At 55.5% G+C, this 23,039-nt stretch overlaps 1 protein-coding gene across 3 annotated transcripts in view; it reads left to right on the top strand.

The window, feature by feature from the left end:
• Positions 1-23,039, top strand: part of ARHGAP1 (Rho GTPase activating protein 1) — a 52,667-nt gene that overhangs the window by 334 nt on the left and 29,294 nt on the right. For 2 of the 3 annotated variants that reach the window (XR_012727230.1, XM_075325521.1), the window contains exons 2-4: positions 2,948-3,094; positions 6,133-6,225; positions 15,630-15,717. Coding sequence is in view for 2 of the 3 variants with exons in the window: in XM_075325521.1 (XP_075181636.1) it covers positions 2,953-3,094; positions 6,133-6,225; positions 15,630-15,717 (323 nt within the window). In the remaining variant the exon portion in view is untranslated. Of the gene's footprint in view, positions 1-24; positions 141-2,947; positions 3,095-6,132; positions 6,226-15,629; positions 15,718-23,039 lie in introns of those variants that run through there. The other variant, XM_075325522.1, reaches the window with a different exon arrangement.

Genomic DNA, 23,039 nt, shown 5'->3' on the forward strand with positions numbered 1-23,039 from the left:
GAGGGGCTGTCACCAGCCCTGAGGGGAGCGAGGATGGACGACCACCCCATCACAGCCCAACTGGGGGAATGATGTCTCCGGGATCCGTAGGGGCCGACGTCTGTCCCTGGGGTCTGCCATAGTGTCGTGTTGGAGTCCAAGTGAGGTGTTGCATCGTCTCTGGGGCCCGCCGCGGTGTCACATCATCTCTGGGGCCCGCCGCGGTGTCGCGTCGTCTCTGGGGCCCGCCGCGGTGTCGCGTCGTCTCTGGGGCCCGCCGCGGTGTCACATCATCTCTGGGGCCCGCCGCGGTGTCACATCATCTCTGGGACCCGCCGCGGTGTCACATCATCTCTGGGGCCCGCCGCTGTGTCACATCATCTCTGGGGCCCGCCGCGGTGTCACATCATCTCTGGGACCCGCCGCGGTGTCACATCATCTCTGGGGCCCGCCGCTGTGTCACATCATCTCTGGGGCCCGCCGCGGTGTCACATCATCTCTGGGGCCCGCCGCGGTGTCACATCATCTCTGGGGCCCGCCGCTGTGTCACATCATCTCTGGGGCCCGCCGCTGTGTCACATCATCTCTGGGGCCCGCCGCGGTGTCACATCATCTCTGGGGCCCGCCGCGGTGTCACATCATCTCTGGGGCCCGCCGCGGTGTCACATCATCTCTGGGGCCCGCCGCGGTGTCGCATCGTCTCTGGGGCCCGCCGCGGTGTCGCATAGTCTCTGGGGCCCGCTGCGTTATTGCCTCTGGGGTCTGTTGTGTTATCGCCTCTGGGGCTCGCCGCATTGTCGTGTTATCGCCTCTGGGGTCCGCTGCGTTGATTTGTCTCTGGGGCCCGCCACGGTGTCGCGTCGTCTCTGTGGCCCGCCGCGGTGTCGCGTCGTCTCTGTGGCCCGCCGTGGTGTCGCGTCGTCTCTGTGGCCCGCCGCGGTGTCGCGTCGTCTCTGTGGCCCGCCGCGGTGTCGCGTCGTCTCTGGGGCCCGCCGCGGTGTCGCGTCGTCTCTGGGGCCCGCCGCGGTGTTGCGTCGTCTCTGTGGCCCGCCGCGTCGTCTCTGGGGCCCGCCGCGGTGTCGCGTCGTCTCTGTGGCCCGCCGCGGTGTCGCGTCGTCTCTGTGGCCCGCCGCGGTGTCGCGTCGTCTCTGTGGCCCGCCGCGGTGTCGCGTCGTCTCTGTGGCCCGCCGCGGTGTCGCGTCGTCTCTGTGGCCCGCCGCGGTGTCGCGTCGTCTCTGTGGCCCGCCGCGGTGTCGCGTCGTCTCTGTGGCCAGCCGCGGTGTTGCGTCGTCTCTGTGGCCCGCCGCGGTGTTGCGTCGTCTCTGTGGCCAGCCGCGGTGTTGCGTCGTCTCTGTGGCCCGCCGCGTCGTCTCTGTGGCCAGCCGCGGTGTTGCGTCGTCTCTGTGGCCCGCCGCGGTGTCGCGTCGTCTCTGTGGCCAGCCGCGGTGTCGCGTCGTCTCTGTGGCCCGCCGCGGTGTCTGGTCTCCGCCTCCTCCTCCTTTTCCTTCTCAGCTGCTTCCTCCTGCAAGATGCTGCATTAGCAGTGATGGCTTCGTGTGCACTAATGCTCTATTCACACTGGAGACCCCGGGACCCCCGTCCCCATGCTCAGGGGTGGTCCCCGCTGTCAGACCTTTATCATCTGCTCTGTGTATAGAGGATTGCAGTTTTTGAGGATCGCCCTTTAATATTTCACTTGTCAGATAGGATTAAATTAATTGCAAGATGACTGGGAAGCTGAGTTTTTTTTTTGCTCCCCTTCTGAGAGCTCCGTGATGTCGGGTCACAGACCCTGAGTCCAGCGATGTGTCACTTACTGAGCGGCTTTCTTCAGTTTTGATGAAATCCCTGTTTTATCTGCTGCAGATCTAGCTGTGAGTGCTCAGCCCTGTATATCCTTGCCAACACCAGAGATTGGCAGTTTTCTGTCTATGCACAGCATACACAGAGGTGTCAGTGTTTTTGGGTAGAGTTATAAACATCTCAGCATTCAGAGAACTACTAGATCTGCAGTAAGCAGCTCAGTAACTGACACATCGCTGGAATCAGGGTCTCTGCCCCTATATCATGCTGCTTTCACTTTACATAGCAAAACCCTGGTGACAGGTTCCTTTTCGGAGCTCGGGGACAGCCCCTCTGTATTTCCTCCTGGAAATCTTAAGTAGTCGGCGCTTTTATTTCTGTGAGAAGCGGGAAGTTTCGGTTCTATACGGAGAGTGTCGTGCGGTCTCTCGCCCCGGCCTCAGTACGCAGCCTGCGGTTATAGAGTGACTCAGAGGTTAAGGCTTTATTGTCAGAAGATTGGATAGCTCACTGCCTTCCTCCGTGCACCCCGGGCATAGTGCCAGCGCTATCCAATGGCAGGACGAGGACCTGGATCACATCCGCTGCCCCCAGAGAAAACACGGGGCTCCTACAACCCATATGTGATGGAGGTGGCTGTAATCAGATTGTCCAGGATAAGAAACATGGCTGCCTTCTTCTCAACACAGCGCCCCCCTGTTTATAGGTTGTCTAGTATTGCAGCAGTGTAGCTGTGATTCCAGCTCTGGAGTGAGATAAAAATACTACAAAGCGGCAGCAACATGGAAGACATTACACAGCAGTACTGAGCAGTGCGGCTGTGAGTCAAGCTCTGGAGTGAGAGAGAAATACTGGGAAGCAGCGTGATCCCAGCTCAGAGGTGTGAACACTTCCTAGGCAGCTCCTTCAGGGGTCCGTGTGCTTCTTTTGGCCTCTCTTTCCTCTTTGCCCCATCCTCTCTCCATAGACTTCAATAGGCAGCTGTGATCTGATCCCTCAGTGAGCTGACAGTCCGGCTTGTCACATGTTTTGCTGCATAAGTAGCTGTTTCCCAGCCTCAGCTTGTTGTAGTGCCTCAGTGGTGATACTCCAGCGTGTATGGCGGTGGAGGCGGTGATTGCGGTTTATTGGCGGTATTCGGTAACGCTCCGCTCCTTTCTCGCAGAGCACATGATGACTTCAGAAGCTTTGTCGGATCTGCAGGACGACTTGGAGCGAGATGAGACGACTCAGTCCCTGGATCAGCTGAAGCTGGCGTCCCTGGATGACCGGAACTGGCCGTCCGACGACGTGCAGGACCTCCCCAAGTCAGGTGATGGCGGGCGGCGCTGCGGACAAGCCTTACTTGTTAGAAGGGTCCCTGTCAGTAAGGGGTGGTCCCGGACGTAACAATAGCAGACCTGTGTGTAATAATAGGTCGTCAGTATGAGCTGTGGGGCAGATCATTACTGATGGGCGGCTGCGGAGCAGTTCCCAGGTAATCGCTGGGAGTGATGGTTGTATCCGGCCGTCCCATAGGCGCAGCCACGGCTTCAGCCTAACAGGATGTTTCAGGCCCCTGGGTTTTTGGGGTCCGAGCCGTGGGTAGGGGGGGCATAATGTACAAATAAGACCCTTCTCATACAGATAAGAGGCTGAAAGTTAATTCTGTAGCGGCACGAAGACCCCGTGTGATGTCGCGCCCCTCATTACACATCTGCACGGACACAATGCCGGCTTTGTGCGATCTTCACAGCGATTTCTCCAGGCCCCGGCCCCTGTATTGTGAACATTACAATTATCAGTTACCTGCCGTTATACTATTCTATACAGCAGTGGTCTCCAGTCTTTGCAGGACCACAACTCCCAGCATGCCCTGACCTCTGCAGGTGCAATAGTATCGGGGTTATTCGGTAACTCCAGGTGCCTGGTCACCATTGCATAAAGGGGTGTTCTGGTGCTCTTCATTTATTCGGATGGGGTGGTCTCTCCGCAGCTGTGTGATTTCGAGCCCCCCTTTTCCTTCCTGTGCGGGGGTAACGCTGCTCATGTGCGGGGGTAACGCTGCTCATGTGCGGGGGTAACGCTGCTCATGTGCGGGGGTAACGCTGCTCATGTGCGGGGGTAACGCTGCTCATGTGCGGGGGTAACGCTGCTCATGTGCGGGGGTAAAGCTGCTCATGTGCGGGGGTAACGCTGCTCATGTGCGGGGGTAACGCTGCTCATGTGCGGGGGTAACGCTGCTCATGTGCGGGGGTAACGCTGCTCATGTGCGGGGGTAACGCTGCTCATGTGCGGGGGTAACGCTGCTCATGTGCGGGGGTAACGCTGCTCATGTGCGGGGGTAACGCTGCTCATGTGCGGGGGTAACGCTGCTCATGTGCGGGGGTAACGCTGCTCATGTGCGGGGGTAACGCTGCTCATGTGCGGGGGTAACGCTGCTCATGTGCGGCGGTAACGCTGCTCATGTGCTGGTGACTTTATTATAGCTAATACATTTCATGAATATCGGAGCAGCACAGATCCAGCGCTGTGGGTGCACGGCCTGCGGACAATCACTGCAGGTGCAGACACCTAGAAAAGTAAGGAGACAGCGCTGCGGGTGCACGGCCTGCGGACAATCACTGCCGCTACAGACGCCTAGATAAATAAGGAGACAGCGCTGCGGGTGCACGGCCTGCGGACAATCACTGCAGCTGCAGACACCTAGATAAATAAGGAGACAGCGCTGCGGGTGCACGGCCTGCGGACAATCACTGCCGCTACAGACGCCTAGAAGAATAAGGAGACAGCGCTGCGGGTGCACGGCCTGCGGACAATCACTGCAGGTGCAGACACATAGAAAAGTAAGGAGACAGCGCTGCGGGTGCACGGCCTGCCGACAATCACTGCAGCTGCAGACACCTAGATAAATAAGGAGACAGCGCTGCGGGTGCACGGCCTGTGGACAATCACTGCAGCTGCAGACACATAGAAAAGTAAGGAGACAGCGCTGCGGGTGCACGGCCTGTGGACAATCACTGCAGGTGCAGACACATAGAAAAGTAAGGAGACAGCGCTGCGGGTGCACGGCCTGCGGACAATCACTGCAGGTGCAGACACATAGAAAAGTAAGGAGACAGCGCTGCGGGTGCACGGCCTGCGGACAATCACTGCAGGTGCAGACACATAGATAAATAAGGAGACAGCGCTGCGGGTGCACGGCCTGCGGACAATCACTGCAGCTGCAGACACCTAGATAAATAAGGAGACAGCGCTGCGGGTGCACGGCCTGTGGACAATCACTGCAGGTGCAGACACATAGAAAAGTAAGGAGACAGCGCTGCGGGTGCACGGCCTGTGGACAATCACTGCAGCTGCAGACACCTAGATAAATAAGGAGACAGCGCTGCGGGTGCACGGCCTGCCGACAATCACTGCAGCTGCAGACACATAGATAAATAAGGAGACAGCGCTGCGGGTGCACGGCCTGCGGACAATCACTGCAGGTGCAGACACCTAGAAAAATAAAGAGACAGCGCTGCGGGTGCACGGCCTGCGGACAATCACTGCAGGTGCAGACACCTAGAAAAATAAGGAGACAGCGCTGCGGGTGCACGGCCTGCGGACAATCACTGCAGGTGCAGACACATAGATAAATAAGGAGACAGCGCTGCGGGTGCACGGCCTGCGGACAATCACTGCAGGTGCAGACACATAGATAAATAAGGAGACAGCGCTGCGGGTGCACGGCCTGCGGACAATCACTGCAGCTGCAGACACCTAGAAAAGTAAGGAGACAGCGCTGCGGGTGCACGGCCTGCGGACAATCACTGCAGCTGCAGACACCTAGAAAAGTAAGGAGACAGCGCTGCGGGTGCACGGCCTGCGGACAATCACTGCAGGTGCAGACACATAGATAAAGAAGGAGACAGCGCTGCGGGTGCATGGCCTGCGGACAATCACTGCAGGTGCAGACACATAGATAAATAAGGAGACAGCGCTGCGGGTGCACGGCCTGCGGACAATCACTGCCGCTACAGACGCCTAGAAGAATAAGGAGACAGCGCTGCGGGTGCACGGCGTGCGGACAATCACTGCAGCTGCAGACACATAGAAGAATAAGGAGACAGCGCTGCGGGTGCACGGCCTGCGGACAATCACTGCCGCTACAGACGCCTAGAAGAATAAGGAGACAGCGCTGCAAAAACTGACCAAAAAAGTGCTTCATAAGCCGTATGGTGCCGGACGCTTCAGATTTTAAGGACCTTTTTAAAGGCTTGAAAACTGTTCTTGGGATGGAAGAGTCACCGCACCACGAGGCTTATAAAGTCCATTGTTCTCCTTTTAATTGTTCTAATACATTTGATGGATTTCTTTTCTCCTTTGCAGATGACTCCAAACCTTCTCCGGACCCCATCACTCACCTGCGCTGGGATGACCCTTACTACGACATCGCCCGTCACCAGATTGTGGAAGTGGCGGGTAAGGACCTGTTCTGTGTATAGCGGCACAGATTAGTGCTTACGTGGCCGCGTTACCTCCTTGTACTAGTCTGGGCTCACACTGGGACATTACATCTAGTGATCGGGTCACTCTCTATAGATGCGGATGTTTAAAGGGAACCTGTCAGGTGCAATCTGCAGTGACAACCACGAGCAGTTCTGTGTATATTGCTAATCCCTGCCTAACCGTCCCTGTATACACTCGCATAGATAGAGATCTGTATATTAAGTATTTCTAAACATCTTTTATCTCATGCTAATGAGCGAGGGGACTAGTCGCAAGGGCGTTATTTCCCCCGACTAGCTGCCCTCTTAGCATGTCAGCACGTCCACAGGGGTGTACTAACATGCTATTCAATGCAGTGTCACCAGCGGTGCAGCGTGTTGTGCGTTAATCAATATACACCCAGAGCGCCTCATGGTCCCGGGAGTATATTGCACCTGACAGGTTCCCTTTAAACACAGATTTCAATGAATGTCTCCTGCCACATTCCCGCAGCACAATTTCTCTGAGAGTCGCTGTTTGCCCTCCTCTGTGTGCTGCTGTCATCACAGGCGGTAATAATGGAGGACAGCTGCCAGAAACCTGGTAAGGCTGGGGGGGGCCAACATACTGGGACATGCAACAAGGCCAGATCCACCTACTGTAGCGGCAGCATATATCACAATCTTTGCAGATTCACCGTGTGACCTCAGACCACCACGCCGTCACTTTCTTGTTGTTGGGGCTGATCATACTGAATATCGGGAGCTCAGTGCAGAACACATAACGTCACCTCCTGCTGCAAGTCATCCTTACGAATAAGGCTACTTTCACACTTGCGTTGAATGGCATTCGTTGTATTGCGTTGTGTGACGGATGGAACGGATCGAACAAAACAACGGAAAGCTTTTTTTTTTTTTTTTTTTCTTTTCTTCTTTACAGTTTTACCGGCAGCAGACTATTGTGAACAATGAGCTGAGAGCTCTCGCATGCCGGCGGCCGGGGGCGCTCAGCTGAGAGCTCTCGCATGCCGGCGGCCGGGGGCGCTCAGCTGATCGCTCTCGCATGCCGGCGGCCGGGGGCGCTCAGCTGAGAGCTCTCGCATGCCGGGGGCGCTCAGCTGATCGCTCTCGCATGCCGGCGGCCGGGGGCGCTCAGCTGAGAGCTCTCGCATGCCGGCGGCCGGGGGCGCTCAGCTGATCGCTCTCGCATGCCGGCGGCCGGGGGCGCTCAGCTGATCGCTCTCGCATGCCGGCGGCCGGGGGCGCTCAGCTGATCGCTCTCGCATGCCGGCGGCCGGGGGCGCTCAGCTGAGAGCTCTCGCATGCCGGCGGCTGGTGGCTCAACTGAACGTTCGGCCACCGAGAAACAAAATAAAGTTTCTGTGATTTTAAAAAAATAAATAAATTAAAAAAAAAATGAGCATGTGCAGTGAAAAATAAAGGTTTCCGCCGCTCAAAAAAAAGTTACATGCTGCGTTCCTTCCGCCTGATGCAGCGTCAAAATAACGACGCTGCGTCGTCCGGCGGATGCAACGCTGACACTTGCGTTACAGTTCATCATCCATACAAGTCTATGGAGAATAGCGCAGTGCGTTAACGGACTGCGCTAGTCTCCATAGTAACGGACCGCCGAACGTAAGTGTGAAAGTACCCTAATCCATAAAACTTCTATAGGATGAAGCTGTGTAATGTTTGGTGGTGGCGTGGCACGGCGTGGCATCGCGGCAGCCTCGTGTGCGGTACCTGTAGCTTCACGGCGCCCGGAGATGGGAACTGACCGCCTGGCTCTGGAGGCGCAGGACATTGTGCCCGTACCTGCAGCTTGGCGGATGGCATCCGGAGGGGAGTCCGTCTTGTGGTGCACACATTTTGGTCCGTCACCTTCCTACGTTCACGTCATCAGCGTCATTCTCCTCGCCTGCACTGGATCCCGAGATTCTGTTGCACAAGAAACCTTCTGGATTTCCTGATTTCTGGAAGATTTCTCTGGAGATACGGGAGGCCTCTCCTTGTAAGTAATACGGCCGGGGTATGGCTTCTAGGGAGGCCTCTCCTTGTAAGTAATACGGCCAGGGTATGGCTTCTAGGGAGGCCTCTCCTTGTAAGTAATACGGCCGGGGTATGGCTTCTAGGGAGGCCTCTCCTTGTAAGTAATACGGCCAGGGTATGGCTTCTAGGGAGGCCTCTCCGTGTAAGTAATACGGCCAGGGTATGGCTTCTAGGGAGGCCTCTCCTTGTAAGTAATACGGCCGGGGTATGGCTTCTAGGGAGGCCTCTCCTTGTAAGTAATACGGCCGGGGTATGGCTTCTAGGGAGGCCTCTCCTTGTAAGTAATACGGCCAGGGTATGGCTTCTAGGGAGGCCTCTCCTTGTAAGTAATACGGCCGGGGTATGGCTTCTAGGGAGGCCTCTCCTTGTAAGTAATACGGCCGGGGTATGGCTTCTAGGGAGGCCTCTCCTTGTAAGTAATACGGCCGGGGTATGGCTTCTAGGGAGGCCTCTCCTTGTAAGTAATACGGCCAGGGTATGGCTTCTAGGGAGGCCTCTCCTTGTAAGTAATACGGCCGGGGTATGGCTTCTAGGGAGGCCTCTCCTTGTAAGTAATACGGCCGGGGTATGGCTTCTAGGGAGGCCTCTCCTTGTAAGTAATACGGCCGGGGTATGGCTTCTAGGGAGGCCTCTCCTTGTAAGTAATACGGCCGGGGTATGGCTTCTAGGGAGGCCTCTCCTTGTAAGTAATACGGCCGGGGTATGGCTTCTAGGGAGGCCTCTCCTTGTAAGTAATACGGCCGGGGTATGGCTTCTAGGGAGGCCTCTCCTTGTAAGTAATACGGCCGGGGTATGGCTTCTAGGGAGGCCTCTCCTTGTAAGTAATACGGCCGGGGTATGGCTTCTAGGGAGGCCTCTCCTTGTAAGTAATACGGCCGGGGTATGGCTTCTAGGGAGGCCTCTCCTTGTAAGTAATACGGCCGGGGTATGGCTTCTAGGGAGGCCTCTCCTTGTAAGTAATACGGCCGGGGTATGGCTTCTAGGGAGGCCTCTCCTTGTAAGTAATACGGCCGGGGTATGGCTTCTAGGGAGGCCTCTCCTTGTAAGTAATACGGCCGGGGTATGGCTTCTAGGGAGGCCTCTCCTTGTAAGTAATACGGCCGGGGTATGGCTTCTAGGGAGGCCTCTCCTTGTAAGTAATACGGCCGGGGTATGGCTTCTAGGGAGGCCTCTCCTTGTAAGTAATACGGCCGGGGTATGGCTTCTAGGGAGGCCTCTCCTTGTAAGTAATACGGCCGGGGTATGGCTTCTAGGGAGGCCTCTCCTTGTAAGTAATACGGCCAGGGTATGGCTTCTAGGGAGGCCTCTCCTTGTAAGTAATACGGCCGGGGTATGGCTTCTAGGGAGGCCTCTCCTTGTAAGTAATACGGCCAGGGTATGGCTTCTAGGGAGGCCTCTCCTTGTAAGTAATACGGCCGGGGTATGGCTTCTAGGGAGGCCTCTCCTTGTAAGTAATACGGCCGGGGTATGGCTTCTAGGGAGGCCTCTCCTTGTAAGTAATACGGCCGGGGTATGGCTTCTAGGGAGGCCTCTCCTTGTAAGTAATACGGCCGGGGTATGGCTTCTAGGGAGGCCTCTCCTTGTAAGTAATACGGCCGGGGTATGGCTTCTAGGGAGGCCTCTCCTTGTAAGTAATACGGCCGGGGTATGGCTTCTAGGGAGGCCTCTCCTTGTAAGTAATACGGCCGGGGTATGGCTTCTAGGGAGGCCTCTCCTTGTAAGTAATACGGCCGGGGTATGGCTTCTAGGGAGGCCTCTCCGTGTAAGTAATACGGCCGGGGTATGGCTTCTAGGGAGGCCTCTCCGTGTAAGTAATACGGCCGGGGTATGGCTTCTAGGGAGGCCTCTCCGTGTAAGTAATACGGCCGGGGTATGGCTTCTAGGGAGGCCTCTCCTTGTATGTAATACGGCTGGGGTATGGCTTCTAGGGAGGCCTCTCCTTGTAAGTAATACGGCCGGGGTATGGCTTCTAGGGAGGCCTCTCCTTGTAAGTAATACGGCCGGGGTATGGCTTCTAGGGAGGCCTCTCCGTGTAAGTAATACGGCCGGGGTATGGCTTCTAGGGAGGCCTCTCCTTGTAAGTAATACGGCCGGGGTATGGCTTCTAGGGAGGCCTCTCCGTGTAAGTAATACGGCCGGGGTATGGCTTCTAGGGAGGCCTCTCCGTGTAAGTAATACGGCCGGGGTATGGCTTCTAGGGAGGCCGCGGGGAATGCTCTGTAGAGTTGGGCACATTGCGGCACGACATGTCCCCGCAGTCCTCTCCCCGGTCATTCTCTATGGCCTCAGTATCGGCTCCGGGTCAGCGCCTTTCTGGACTCGCTGACACTCGTCTGCTGAACCGTAAAGACAATGGCAGAAGGAGGGCCGGGCTGTGCTGTGGAGGCGTCTCTTAGGCACACACCGTTATGTGAGACACAAATGCAGCATTTTCTAATGGAATCCGCTTCACGGAACGTTCCATTTTTGGGAGTTGGTGCATTTTGCAGCCGTCTGATTGGACAGCACTTGGTGTGACGCGTTATCTATCCGGATCCACTTCCAAGAAATGAACCGCACTTTGTTTTTTTCTAACAAGAGGCTTTGAAAACCTGAAGTGGAAAAAAAGGAAACGTTCCCGCGTTAAAGTCCTGTGCGCACTTATCCGTCTGCAGAACAGGAGAGAACGTTCCTGCCATTAGACTCTGATATTGCTGCAGTACCAGAGACCACCTGAGCATTGCAGTGGCGCTCCCATTCCCGCACTTATCTGCTGCCGTCACTTCTTCATGGTGTCACTTCCAGTCATTTATACTGGGACCAGTTTGAGCCCTTTTAAACAATTGTTATCTGCTGAGCAGCGCATTAAAGGGAACCGCACCCATTATTTTACAGACCACGCACAAGCCACACTTGTTTTTTTTATGAGCCTCGCCCCTTTAATAAGTCGCGTCTTTGTAAAAGTCCCTACATAAGTACGGTTTTCCCAGTTGTCCTTATTTATAGGCATACACGGTGTGCCGAGACCAGAATCTCCGGTGATCCAGGGCTGGTCCGGTTCTGGTACTGCAGGGCGGATGTCAGGGCTGGTCCGGTCTCCATGTCCTCCGGCTGCTGGGTGCAGAATCTCCGGTGATCCAGGACGGGTCCGGTTCTGGCACTGCAGGGCAGATGTCAGGGCTGGTCCGGTCTCTGTGTCCTCCGGCTGCTGGGTGCAGAATCTCCGGTGATCCAGGACGGGTCCGGTTCTGGCACTGCAGGGCGGATGTCAGGGCTGGTCCGGTCTCTGTGTCCTCCGGCTGCTGGGTGCAGAATCTCCGGTGATCCAGGACTGGTCCGGTTCTGGTACTGCAGGGCGGATGTCAGGGCTGGTCCGGTCTCCATGTCCTCCGGCTGCTGGGTGCAGAATCTCCGGTGATCCAGGACGGGTCCGGTTCTGGCACTGCAGGGCGGATGTCAGGGCTGGTCCGGTCTCTGTGTCCTCCGGCTGCTGGGTGCAGAATCTCCGGTGATCCAGGACGGGTCCGGTTCTGGCACTGCAGGGCGGATGTCAGGGCTGGTCCGGTCTCTGTGTCCTCCGGCTGCTGGGTGCAGAATCTCCGGTGATCCAGGACGGGTCCGGTTCTGGCACTGCAGGGCGGATGTCAGGGCTGGTCCGGTCTCTGTGTCCTCCGGCTGCTGGGTGCAGAATCTCCGGTGATCCAGGACGGGTCCGGTTCTGGCACTGCAGGGCGGATGTCAGGGCTGGTCCGGTCTCTGTGTCCTCCGGCTGCTGGGTGCAGAATCTCCGGTGATCCAGGACGGGTCCGGTTCTGGTACTGCAGGGCGGATGTCAGGGCTGGTCCGGTCTCTGTGTCCTCCGGCTGCTGAGGCCGCGGCTCGTGTGCTGCAGATTCCAGACTTTCTGTCTTATCTCGCAGAACATTTCTGGCATACTTTGCATAACGAGTCATGTTTGCTCCGGCCGCAGAATCCAGAACTCCTCCAGATCCTCAGATCTTCTCACAAGGACCCCCATGCAAGAAAAACAAACTCCCACCTCCTCCCCCCACCTCCTCTCCCCTCCCCCCCCCACCTCCTCTCCCCTCCCCCCCACCTCCTCCCCCGCACGAGATCTCCCGATGAATGATTTTCTCCCCCAGAACTCAATACAGAACAGTAGCCACCATGTCTGATGGAGGAGCTTTCCCCCCCCCCCCCCAACCCTCCCCGATATGCCTGATGGAGGACACCCCCCCTCCCCGATCTGCCTGATGGAGGAGACCCTCCCCGATCTGTCTGATGGAGGAGACCCCCCCCCCCCCCCCCCTCCCTGTATGATGGAGGAGAGACCCCCCCCCCGATCTGTCTGATGGAGGACACCCCCCCCGTCTGATGGAGGAGAACCCCCCCCATCCCTCACCGTCTGATGGAGGAGACCCCCCCCCCCTCCCCGTCTGATGGAGGAGACCCCCCCCCACTCCCCGTCTGATGGAGGAGAGACCCCCCCCCCGATCTGTCTGATGGAGGTCAGGAGAGCGGACAAATCCTCTATATACTACACCGCACAGGACACATCCTCTATATACTACACCGCACAGGACACATCCTCTATATACTACACCGCACAGGACACATCCTCTATATACTGCACCGCACAGGACACATCCTGTATATACTGCACCGCACAGGACACATCCTCTATATACTACACCGCACAGGACACATCCTCTATATACTGCACCGCACAGGATACATCCTCTATATACTGCACCGCACAGGACACATCCTCTATATACTGCACCGCACACATCCTCTATATACTACACCGCACAGGACACATCCTCTATATACTGCACCGCACACATCCTCTATATACTACACCACACAGGACACCTCCTCTATATACTGCACTGCACAGGACACATCCTCTATATACTACACCGCACAGGACACATCCTCTATATACTGCACCGCACAGGACACATCCTGTATATACTGCACCACACAGGACACATCCTCTATATACTGCACCACACAGGACACATCCTCTATACACTACACCGCACAGGACACATCCTCTATATACTACACCGCACAGGACACATCCTCTATATACTACACCTCACAGGACACATCCTCTATATACTACACTGCACAGGACACATCCTCTATATACTACACCGCACAGGACACATCCTCTATATACTACACCACAGGACACATCCTGTATATACTACACCGCACAGGACACATCCTCTATATACTGCACCGCACAGGACACATCCTCTATACACTACACCTCACAGGACACATCCTCTATATACTACACCTCACAGGACACATCCTCTATATACTACACTGCACAGGACACATCCTCTATATACTACACCGCACAGGACACATCCTCTATATACTACACCTCACAGGACACATCCTGTATATACTACACCGCACAGGACACATCCTCTATATACTACACTGCACAGGACACATCCTCTATATACTACACCTCACAGGACACATCCTGTATATACTACACCGCACAGGACACATCCTCTATATACTACACCTCACAGGACACATCCTGTATATACTACACCACACAGGACACATCCTCTATACACTACACCGCACAGGACACATCCTCTATATACTACACCTCACAGGACACATCCTCTATATACTACACCACACAGGACACATCCTCTATACTACACCGCACAGGACACATCCTCTATACACTACACCGCACAGGACACATCCTCTATATACTACACCGCACAGGACACATCCTCTATACACTACACCGCACAGGACACATCCTCTATATACTACACCGCACAGGACACATCCTCTATACACTACACCGCACAGGACACATCCTCTATATACTGCACCGCACAGGACACCTCCTCTATATACTGCACCGCACAGGACACCTCCTCTATATACTGCACCGCACAGGACACATCCTCTATATACTGCACCGCACAGGACACATCCTCTATATACTACACCGCACAGGACACATCCTCTATATACTACACCGCACAGGGCACATCCTCTATATACTACACCGCACAGGGCACATCCTCTATATACTACATCGCACAGGACACATCCTCTATATACTACATCGCACAGGGCACATCCTCTATATACTGCACCGCACAGGACACATCCTCTATATACTACATCGCACAGGACACATCCTCTATATACTGCACCGCAAAGGACACATCCTCTATATACTACATCGCACAGGACACATCCTCTATATACTGCACCGCAAAGGACACATCGTCTATATACTGCACCGCACAGGGTACATCCTCTATATACTGCACCGCACAGGACACATCCTCTATATACTACACCGCACAGGACACATCCTCTATATACTGCACCTCACAGGACACATCCTCTATATACTGCACCGCACAGGACACATCCTCTATATACTGCACCGCACAGGACACATCCTCTATATACTACACCGCACAGGACACATCCTCTATATACTGCACCGCAAAGGACACATCGTCTATATACTGCACCGCACAGGGTACATCCTCTATATACTGCACCGCACAGGGCACATCCTCTATATACTGCACCGCACAGGACACATTGTTGGTAGCGGACAACCTGTAGTTTGGGTGTAGAGAGCAGCTGCAGTGTACAGCACAGATCTTTCCTATATTCTAGCGGTGGGATCTTGTGTAATCTCAGGATCCCTCTTGCGTCCTCGTCCTGTGATATTAATAGCGGCCGGTTTATTTTCTTCTCTCCGGGGACGTCTGGTACGAGCCTTTCTCACAGCCTCGATGCAGACTTTCCCTGTGACGTCTTCCTCCGTCCATCACTTCTGTCCGGCGTCATTGTGTCATTCCAGTCGCTGACACAGAGCAGTCCGTGGCATTGTGGCTAGCAGGACAGTGGTCGTGGCTATCACATTCACAACCTTCTAGGTAGCCGTCCTTACTATGCAGGGTCATTAACCTGTTGTAGTGGGGTGAGTCCCCAGCGTGCCCCGGAGGTCCGGACCCCTGAGCGTGGTGCCTCTGCCCTCTCCGGTGCGGCCGCCATATGGTGCTGACCTCCTCTCTGAATTATTGATCCTGACCAGTGATTCTTGGACCGGATGTGGCTGGGCTTTTTGCTTTTCACGCTTGTCTATTCTGGACCGCTGTCAGGTTGGCGTCTTCGGATGCTCCACCGGCTTTAGACCATGAATACTGCTTTTTTTAGCGCCCGTCCCCCACCATGTGACCCCCTTTTTGGTATATGGTATATATGGTTTTCTGAGTAGGTGGTGATATATTTTGGATGATTTTTAATTATTTTTTTCTTTTTTCATTTTTTCACATTTTGCCTTTTTCTTCACAGGCGACGACAAATTTGGCCGGAAGATCGTTGTGTTCAGCGCCTGCCGCCTGCCCCCCTGTCACGAGCTGGATCACGTCAAGCTCCTGCAGTAAGTGCCTGTCGTAAACCTGGTGAGGTGGGTGGTCCGCACATCCCGTGCCGGCGTCATTACTCAGCCCCCGTATTGCCGGCAGACGTCGGTCCGTGGCGTCCCTCCCGTCTCCATATTTGGTGCTCGGCTGCCGCATTCCTTCTGCTTTTATTGCTTTTTTCCAGCCGTGTTTTACCCCCATCTGTGTTCGGTTACAGAAGAATCTAAATCCTAACTTTATAGGACGGATCGACGCACGTTTCCACAAAATCAGCCCCTTCACGTAGTGGAAAGGAGCGAGCAATGTGCACGGGGGCAAATCTACACCCCGCAGCCCCCGGATATACCCCTGTGATTGCACCTATATGTAGTGTCACTGCAGCGAAGTCCATCGCCCCCTCCACATTCACAGCTGCCGGTATCTCCTGGGGTCATGGCTGGCATAATCCTAATGGAACGGCGCCACCACTGTCCATGTCTGGTACTGCAGCTCATGTGTTTTCTTCGGCGCTCCATTGGGAGACCCAGACGATTGGGGTGTATAGCACTGCCTCCAGAGGCCACACAAAGCATTACACTAAAAAGTGTAAGGCCCCTCCCCTTCTGGCTATACACCCCCAGTGGGATCACTGGCTCACCAGTTTTCTGCTTTGTGCGAAGGAGGTCAGACATCCACGCATAGCTCCACTGTTTAGTCAGCAGCAGCTGCTGACTATGTCGGATGGAAGAAAAGAGGGCCCATACTAGGGCCCCCAGCATGCTCCCTTCTCACCCCACTTTATGTCGGCGGTGTTTGTTAAGGTTGAGGTACCCATTGCGGGTACGGAGGCTGGAGCCCACATGCTGTTTTCCTTCCCCATCCCCCTGAGGGGCTCTGAGGAAGTGGGATCTTACCGGCCCCCAAGCCCTGAGGCCGGGCTCCATCCACAGACCCATGGAACCTGCTGGATACGGAGCTGGGTACAGTTCAGGGACATGGCCCTGCGACATTAAGGTACTCTGTGTCCCCGTATGTACAGGCCGCGCACACTCCAGACTTGCTGGGTGTGCTAGTGCGCCGGGGACAGTAGCGCTGCGCGCTGGGGTTACAGTCACTACAGTTTGTCTGAGTGACTTTATGTGTTGGGGACTGCCGCGCCGGCCGCCCCTGGAGCGGCGGCGCGGCTGCGACTTGTAGTGCGCCGGGGACTTAGCGCCGACCGTGCTTTTACGACGGCGTCGCTTATAAATTTAGTCCCCGGCTTCTGCGGCCTAGCTCCGCTTCGTTCCCGCCCCCGCCCTGTCAATCAGGGCAAGGGAGAGACGCTGTACGATTCATCAGCGCCGAGGGCTGGAGCCTTATTTACATGCTCCAGCCCTCTCACTGAGCACAGGGGGACGCAGGTTTCCCGCTCTTATGTCTGCACACGCCCAGGGCCCGCCCCTCTCCACAGGACGCCGGCAGCCATTCCTACATGCAGTCTGGCTGGAGAACGGACACAGGCTCTGGGAGACCCAGACAAGGGATTTCTGGCGACCACACACCCGCGTTTAGCGGGCGGTAAGCAGCACTTAAGTGCTAGCCCCACTAGTGCCACAGTGTGATATTTGTGTACTTTTTTCTCTGTACCATATATATATATATTTTGCACTGTAAGGTCGCTTCTTGGCTGTATACCCTATCTTGCTCTGAGGAGACGACAACATGTCATCCGCAAAACGCAAGGGTGCCAAGACACAGGCTGTGAGCGCTGCTTGTGCTGCTTGTGGGGCTAATCTACCGGCAGGTTACAATGACCCCCATTGTGTGCAATGTTCGGTCCCGGTGCCACTTCGTCAGCCGGAGCCTATGGTGGTAGTGGCCCAGGCAGAGACGCCGGTGAACCCTGTCCCGGTGACGGGGACAGAGTTTGCAGTTTTTGCTGACAGGATGTCTGTCACTATGACAAAAATCCTAGAGACCTTGCAGGCCAGACCAGTTACTCAGTCCATGGACAATGCTGCGGCACTGTTCCCCGGTCCCCCTCAGTTGGAGTTAATCCGAGCTTCAAGGGGGTCCCAGGCATCTCAGCCTGACGGCTCTGACTCGGATGACAGTCCCAGGCAGCCTAAGCGTGCTCGCTGGGAGAGACCCTCCACGTCATCACGCGGATCAGGGTCTCAGCGAGAAGAGTCTCTACATGATGAGACAGAGGAGGGTGATCAGGAGTCTAATCCTGAAACCGCTCTCAATCTGGATACTCCTGATGGTGACGCCATGGTAAATGACCTTATAGGGGCCATCAATAGTCTATTGGAAATCTCTCCCCCTGCCCCTTCTGCAGAAGAGGCAGCGGCACAGCAGGAGAAGTTCCATTTCAGGTATCCCAAGCGTAAACTGAGTACTTTTCTGGACCACGCTGACTTCAGAGAATCAGTCCAGAAACACCATGCCTGCCCAGATAAGCGTTTCTCCAAACGTCTTAAGGATACACGTTATCCCTTTCCCCCTGACGTGGTCAAACGCTGGACCCAGTGCCCAAAGGTGGATCCCCCAATCTCCAGGCTTGCAGCTAGATCCATAGTTGCAGTGGAAGATGGGGCTTCACTTAAAGATGCCAATGACAGACAGATGGACCTTTGGTTGAAATCTGTCTATGAAGCTATTGGCGCGTCGTTTGCTCCAGCATTCGCGGCCGTGTGGGCGCTCCAAGCTATTTCAGCTGGCCTGGCACAGGTGGACTCTATCATATGTCCAGCAGTGCCGCGAGTAGCGTCCCTAACCTCGCAAATGTCTGCGTTTGCGACTTACGCTATCAACGCTGTCCTGGACTCTACAAGCCGTACCTCAATTGCGTCTGCCAACTCTGTTGTCTTGCGCAGAGCCTTGTGGTTAAAGGAATGGAAAGCGGATTCTGCTTCCAAAAAATGTTTAACCAGCTTGCCACTATCTGTAGATAGACTGTTTGGTGAACAATTGGCTGAAATCATTAAGCAATCCAAGGGTAAGGACTCCTCCTTACCCCAGCCCAGATCAAGCAAACCTCAACAGAGGAAGTGGCAGTCGAGGTTTCGGTCCTTTCGAGGCTCCAGCAAGACCCAATTCTCCTCGTCCAAAGGGACTCAGAAGGAGCAAAGGAGCTCAGATTCCTGGCGGGCTCAGTCACGCCCCAAGAAAGCAACCGGAGGAACCGCTTCCAAGGCGGCTGCCTCATGACTTTCGGCCTCAGCCCTCCGCATCCTCGGTCGGTGGCAGGCTCTCCCGCTTTTGCGACATTTGGCTGCCACAGGTCAAAGACCGGTGGGTGGCAGACATTTTGTCTCACGGGTACAGGATAGAATTCAGTTCTCGTCCTCCGCCTCGGTTCTTCAGAACCTCCCCACATCCCGACCGAGCAGATGCCCTTCTGCAGGCGGTGTGCTCACTAAAAGCAGAAGGAGTGGTGATCCCTGTTCCTCTGCAGGAACAAGGGCAAGGTTTTTACTCCAATCTCTTTGTGGTTCCAAAAAAGGACGGCTCGTTTCGTCCTGTTCTGGACCTAAAGCTGCTCAACAAGCATGTGAACGCCAGGCGGTTCCGGATGGAATCCCTCCGCTCTGTCATTGCCTCAATGTCTCAAGGAGATTTCCTTGCATCAATAGACATCAAAGATGCTTATCTCCACGTGCCGATTGCTACAGAGCACCAACGTTTTCTACGTTTCGTGATAGGAGACGACCATCTCCAGTTCGTGGCTCTGCCATTTGGTCTGGCGACAGCCCCACGGGTTTTCACCAAGGTCATGGCGGCAGTGGTAGCAGTCTTGCATTCTCAGGGACATTCGGTGATCCCTTACTTAGACGATCTACTTGTCAAAGCACCCTCTCAAGAGGCATGCCAACACAGCCTGAATGTTGCGCTGGAGACTCTCCAGACTTTCGGGTGGATCATCAACTTTTCAAAGTCAAACCTGGCACCGACTCAATCACTAACGTATCTTGGCATGGAGTTTCATACTCTCTCAGCGATAGTGAAGCTTCCGCTGGACAAGCAGCGGTCTCTACGGACAGGGGTGCAGTCTCTCCTTCAAGGTCAGTCACACCCCTTGAGGCGCCTCATGCACTTCCTAGGGAAGATGGTGGCAGCAATGGAGGCAGTCCCGTTTGCGCAGTTTCATCTGCGTCCACTTCAATGGGACATTCTCCGCCAGTGGGACGGGAAGACAACTTCCCTAGACAGGAAAGTCTCCCTTTCTCAGACGGCCAAGGATTCTCTGCTATGGTGGCTTCTTCCCACCTCATTAACGCAGGGAAGATCATTCCTACCCCCATCCTGGGCAGTGGTCACGACAGACGCGAGTCTCTCAGGGTGGGGAGCAGTATTTCTCCACCACAGGGCTCAGGGGACGTGGACTCAGCAGGAGTCCACCCTTCAGATCAATGTTCTGGAAATCAGGGCAGTGTATCTTGCCCTATTAGCCTTCCAGCAGTGGCTGGAAGGAAAGCAGATCCGAATTCAGTCGGACAACTCCACAGCGGTGGCATACATCAACCACCAAGGGGGGACACGCAGTCGGCAAGCCTTCCAGGAAGTCAGGCGGATTTTGATGTGGGTAGAGGAAAGAGCATCCACCATATCAGCAGTTCACATCCCCGGCGTAGAAAACTGGGAAGCAGACTTCCTCAGTCGCCAGGGCATGGACGCAGGGGAATGGTCCCTTCACCCGGACGTGTTTCAGGAAATCTGCCGCCGCTGGGGGGTGCCGGACGTCGACCTAATGGCGTCTCGGCACAACAACAAGGTCCCGACCTTCATAGCGCGGTCTCGCGATCAAAGAGCTCTGGCGGCAGACGCCTTAGTGCAAGATTGGTCGCAGTTCCGGCTCCCTTATGTGTTTCCACCTCTGGCACTCTTGCCCAGAGTGTTACGCAAGATCAGATCCGATTGCGGCCGCGTCATTCTCGTCGCCCCAGACTGGCCGAGGAGGTCGTGGTACCCGGATCTGTGGCATCTCACGGTCGGCCAACCGTGGGCACTACCAGACCGACCAGACTTACTGTCCCAAGGGCCGTTTTTCCATCGGAATTCTGCGGCCCTGAACCTGACTGTGTGGCCATTGAGTCCTGGATCCTAGCGTCTTCAGGATTATCCCAAGGGGTCGTGGCCACCATGAGACAGGCTAGGAAGTCCACTTCTGCTAAGATCTACCACAGAACGTGGAAGATTTTCTTATCCTGGTGCTCTGCACAAGGAGTATCTCCCTGGCCATTCGCGTTACCTGTCTTTCTTTCCTTCCTGCAATCTGGGTTGGAAAAGGGCTTGTCGCTCGGCTCCCTTAAAGGGCAAGTCTCGGCACTATCCGTGTTTTTTCAGAAGCGTCTAGCACGACTTTCTCAGGTGCGCACGTTCCTGCAGGGGGTTTGTCATATCGTACCTCCGTACAGGCGGCCGTTAGATCCGTGGGATCTAAACAAGGTCCTTGTTACTCTCCAGAAGCCGCCCTTCGAGCCTCTGAGGGATGTGTCACTTTCTCGACTCTCACAGAAAGTGGCCTTTCTGGTAGCGGTCACGTCTCTTCGGAGAGTGTCTGAACTAGCAGCGCTGTCATCCAAAGCTCCTTTCCTGGTGTTCCACCAGGACAAGGTAGTGCTGCGCCCCATTCAGGAGTTTCTCCCTAAGGTGGTATCCTCTTTTCATCTTAATCAGGATATCTCTTTGCCTTCCTTTTATCCGCATGCAGTTCATCGGTATGAAAAGGATTTACATTTGTTGGATCTGGTGAGAGCACTCAGAATCTACATTTCCCGCACGGCGCCCCTGCGCCGCTCGGATGCACTCTTTGTCCTTGTCGCTGGTAAGCGCAAAGGGTCGCAGGCTTCTAAGGCCACCCTGGCTCGATGGATCAAAGAGCCAATTCTTGAAGCCTACCGTTCTGCTGGGCTTCCGGTTCCATCAGGGCTGAAGGCCCATTCTACCAGAGCCGTGGGTGCGTCCTGGGCATTACGACACCAGGCTACGGCTCAACAGGTGTGCCAGGCAGCTACCTGGTCGAGTCTGCACACTTTCACCAAACATTATCAGGTGCATACCTACGCTTCGGCGGACGCCAGCCTAGGTAGAAGAGTCCTGCAGGCGGCAGTTGCCTCCCCGTAGGGGAGGGCTGTCTTTGCAGCTCTAACATGAGGTATTTCTTTACCCACCCAGGGACAGCTTTTGGACGTCCCAATCGTCTGGGTCTCCCAATGGAGCGCCGAAGAAGAAGGGAATTTTGTTACTTACCGTAAATTCCTTTTCTTCGGCGCTCCATTGGGAGACCCAGACGATTGGGTGTATAGCACTGCCTCCGGAGGCCACACAAAGCAATTACACTAAAAAGTGTAAGGCCCCTCCCCTTCTGGCTATACACCCCCAGTGGGATCACTGGCTCACCAGTTTTCTGCTTTGTGCGAAGGAGGTCAGACATCCACGCATAGCTCCACTGTTTAGTCAGCAGTAGCTGCTGACTATGTCGGATGGAAGAAAAGAGGGCCCATATACGGCCCCCAGCATGCTCCCTTCTCACCCCACTTGTGGTTTGTAAGGTTGAGGTACCCATTGCGGGTACGGAGGCTGGAGCCCACATGCTGCTTTCCTTCCCCATCCCCCTGAGGGGCTCTGTGGAAGTGGGATCTCACCGGCCCCCAAGCCCTGAGGCCGGGCTCCATCCACAGACCCAGTGAACCTGATGGATAAGGAGCTGTGTACCATTCAGGGACAAGGCCCTGCAACTTTCAGGTACTCTGTGTCCCCGTTCAGGCGGGCACGCACACACCAGACTTGCTGGGTGTGTTAGTGCGCCGGGGACAGTAACGCTGGGGTTTGAGTCACAGCAGCTTAGCTGTGTGACTTCATGTACTGGGAACTACTGCGCCGGCCACTCTCGGAGCGGCGGCGCAGCTGGGACTTGTAGTGCGCCGGGGACTTAGCGCCGACCGCGCTTTTACGGCGGCGGCGCTTATAAATTTAGTCCCCGGCTTTTGCGGCCTAGCTCCGCTTCGTTCCCGCCCCCTCCCTGTCAATCAGGGAAGGGGAGAGACGCTGTACGTTTACTCAGCGCCGAGGGCTGGAGCCTTATTTACATGCTCCAGCCCTCTCACTTGGCACAGTGGGACGCAGGTTTCCCGCTTTTGGTCTGGCACGCCCAGGGCCCGCCCCCCCCCCTCCACAGGACGCCGGCAGCCATTCCTGCATGCAGTTCTGGCTGGAGGACGGACACAGGCTCTGGGAGACCCAGACTAGGGATTTCTGGCGACCACACACCCGCGTTTAGCGGGCGGTAAGCAGCACATTAGTGCTGGCCCCACTAGTGCCACAGTGTGTATTGGTGTACTTTTTCCTGTACCAGATATCTATATATATATAT

The sequence above is a fragment of the Anomaloglossus baeobatrachus genome, chromosome 10 (genome assembly GCF_048569485.1).
Source record: "Anomaloglossus baeobatrachus isolate aAnoBae1 chromosome 10, aAnoBae1.hap1, whole genome shotgun sequence".
In the NCBI taxonomy this organism is placed as follows: Eukaryota; Metazoa; Chordata; class Amphibia; order Anura; family Aromobatidae; genus Anomaloglossus; species Anomaloglossus baeobatrachus.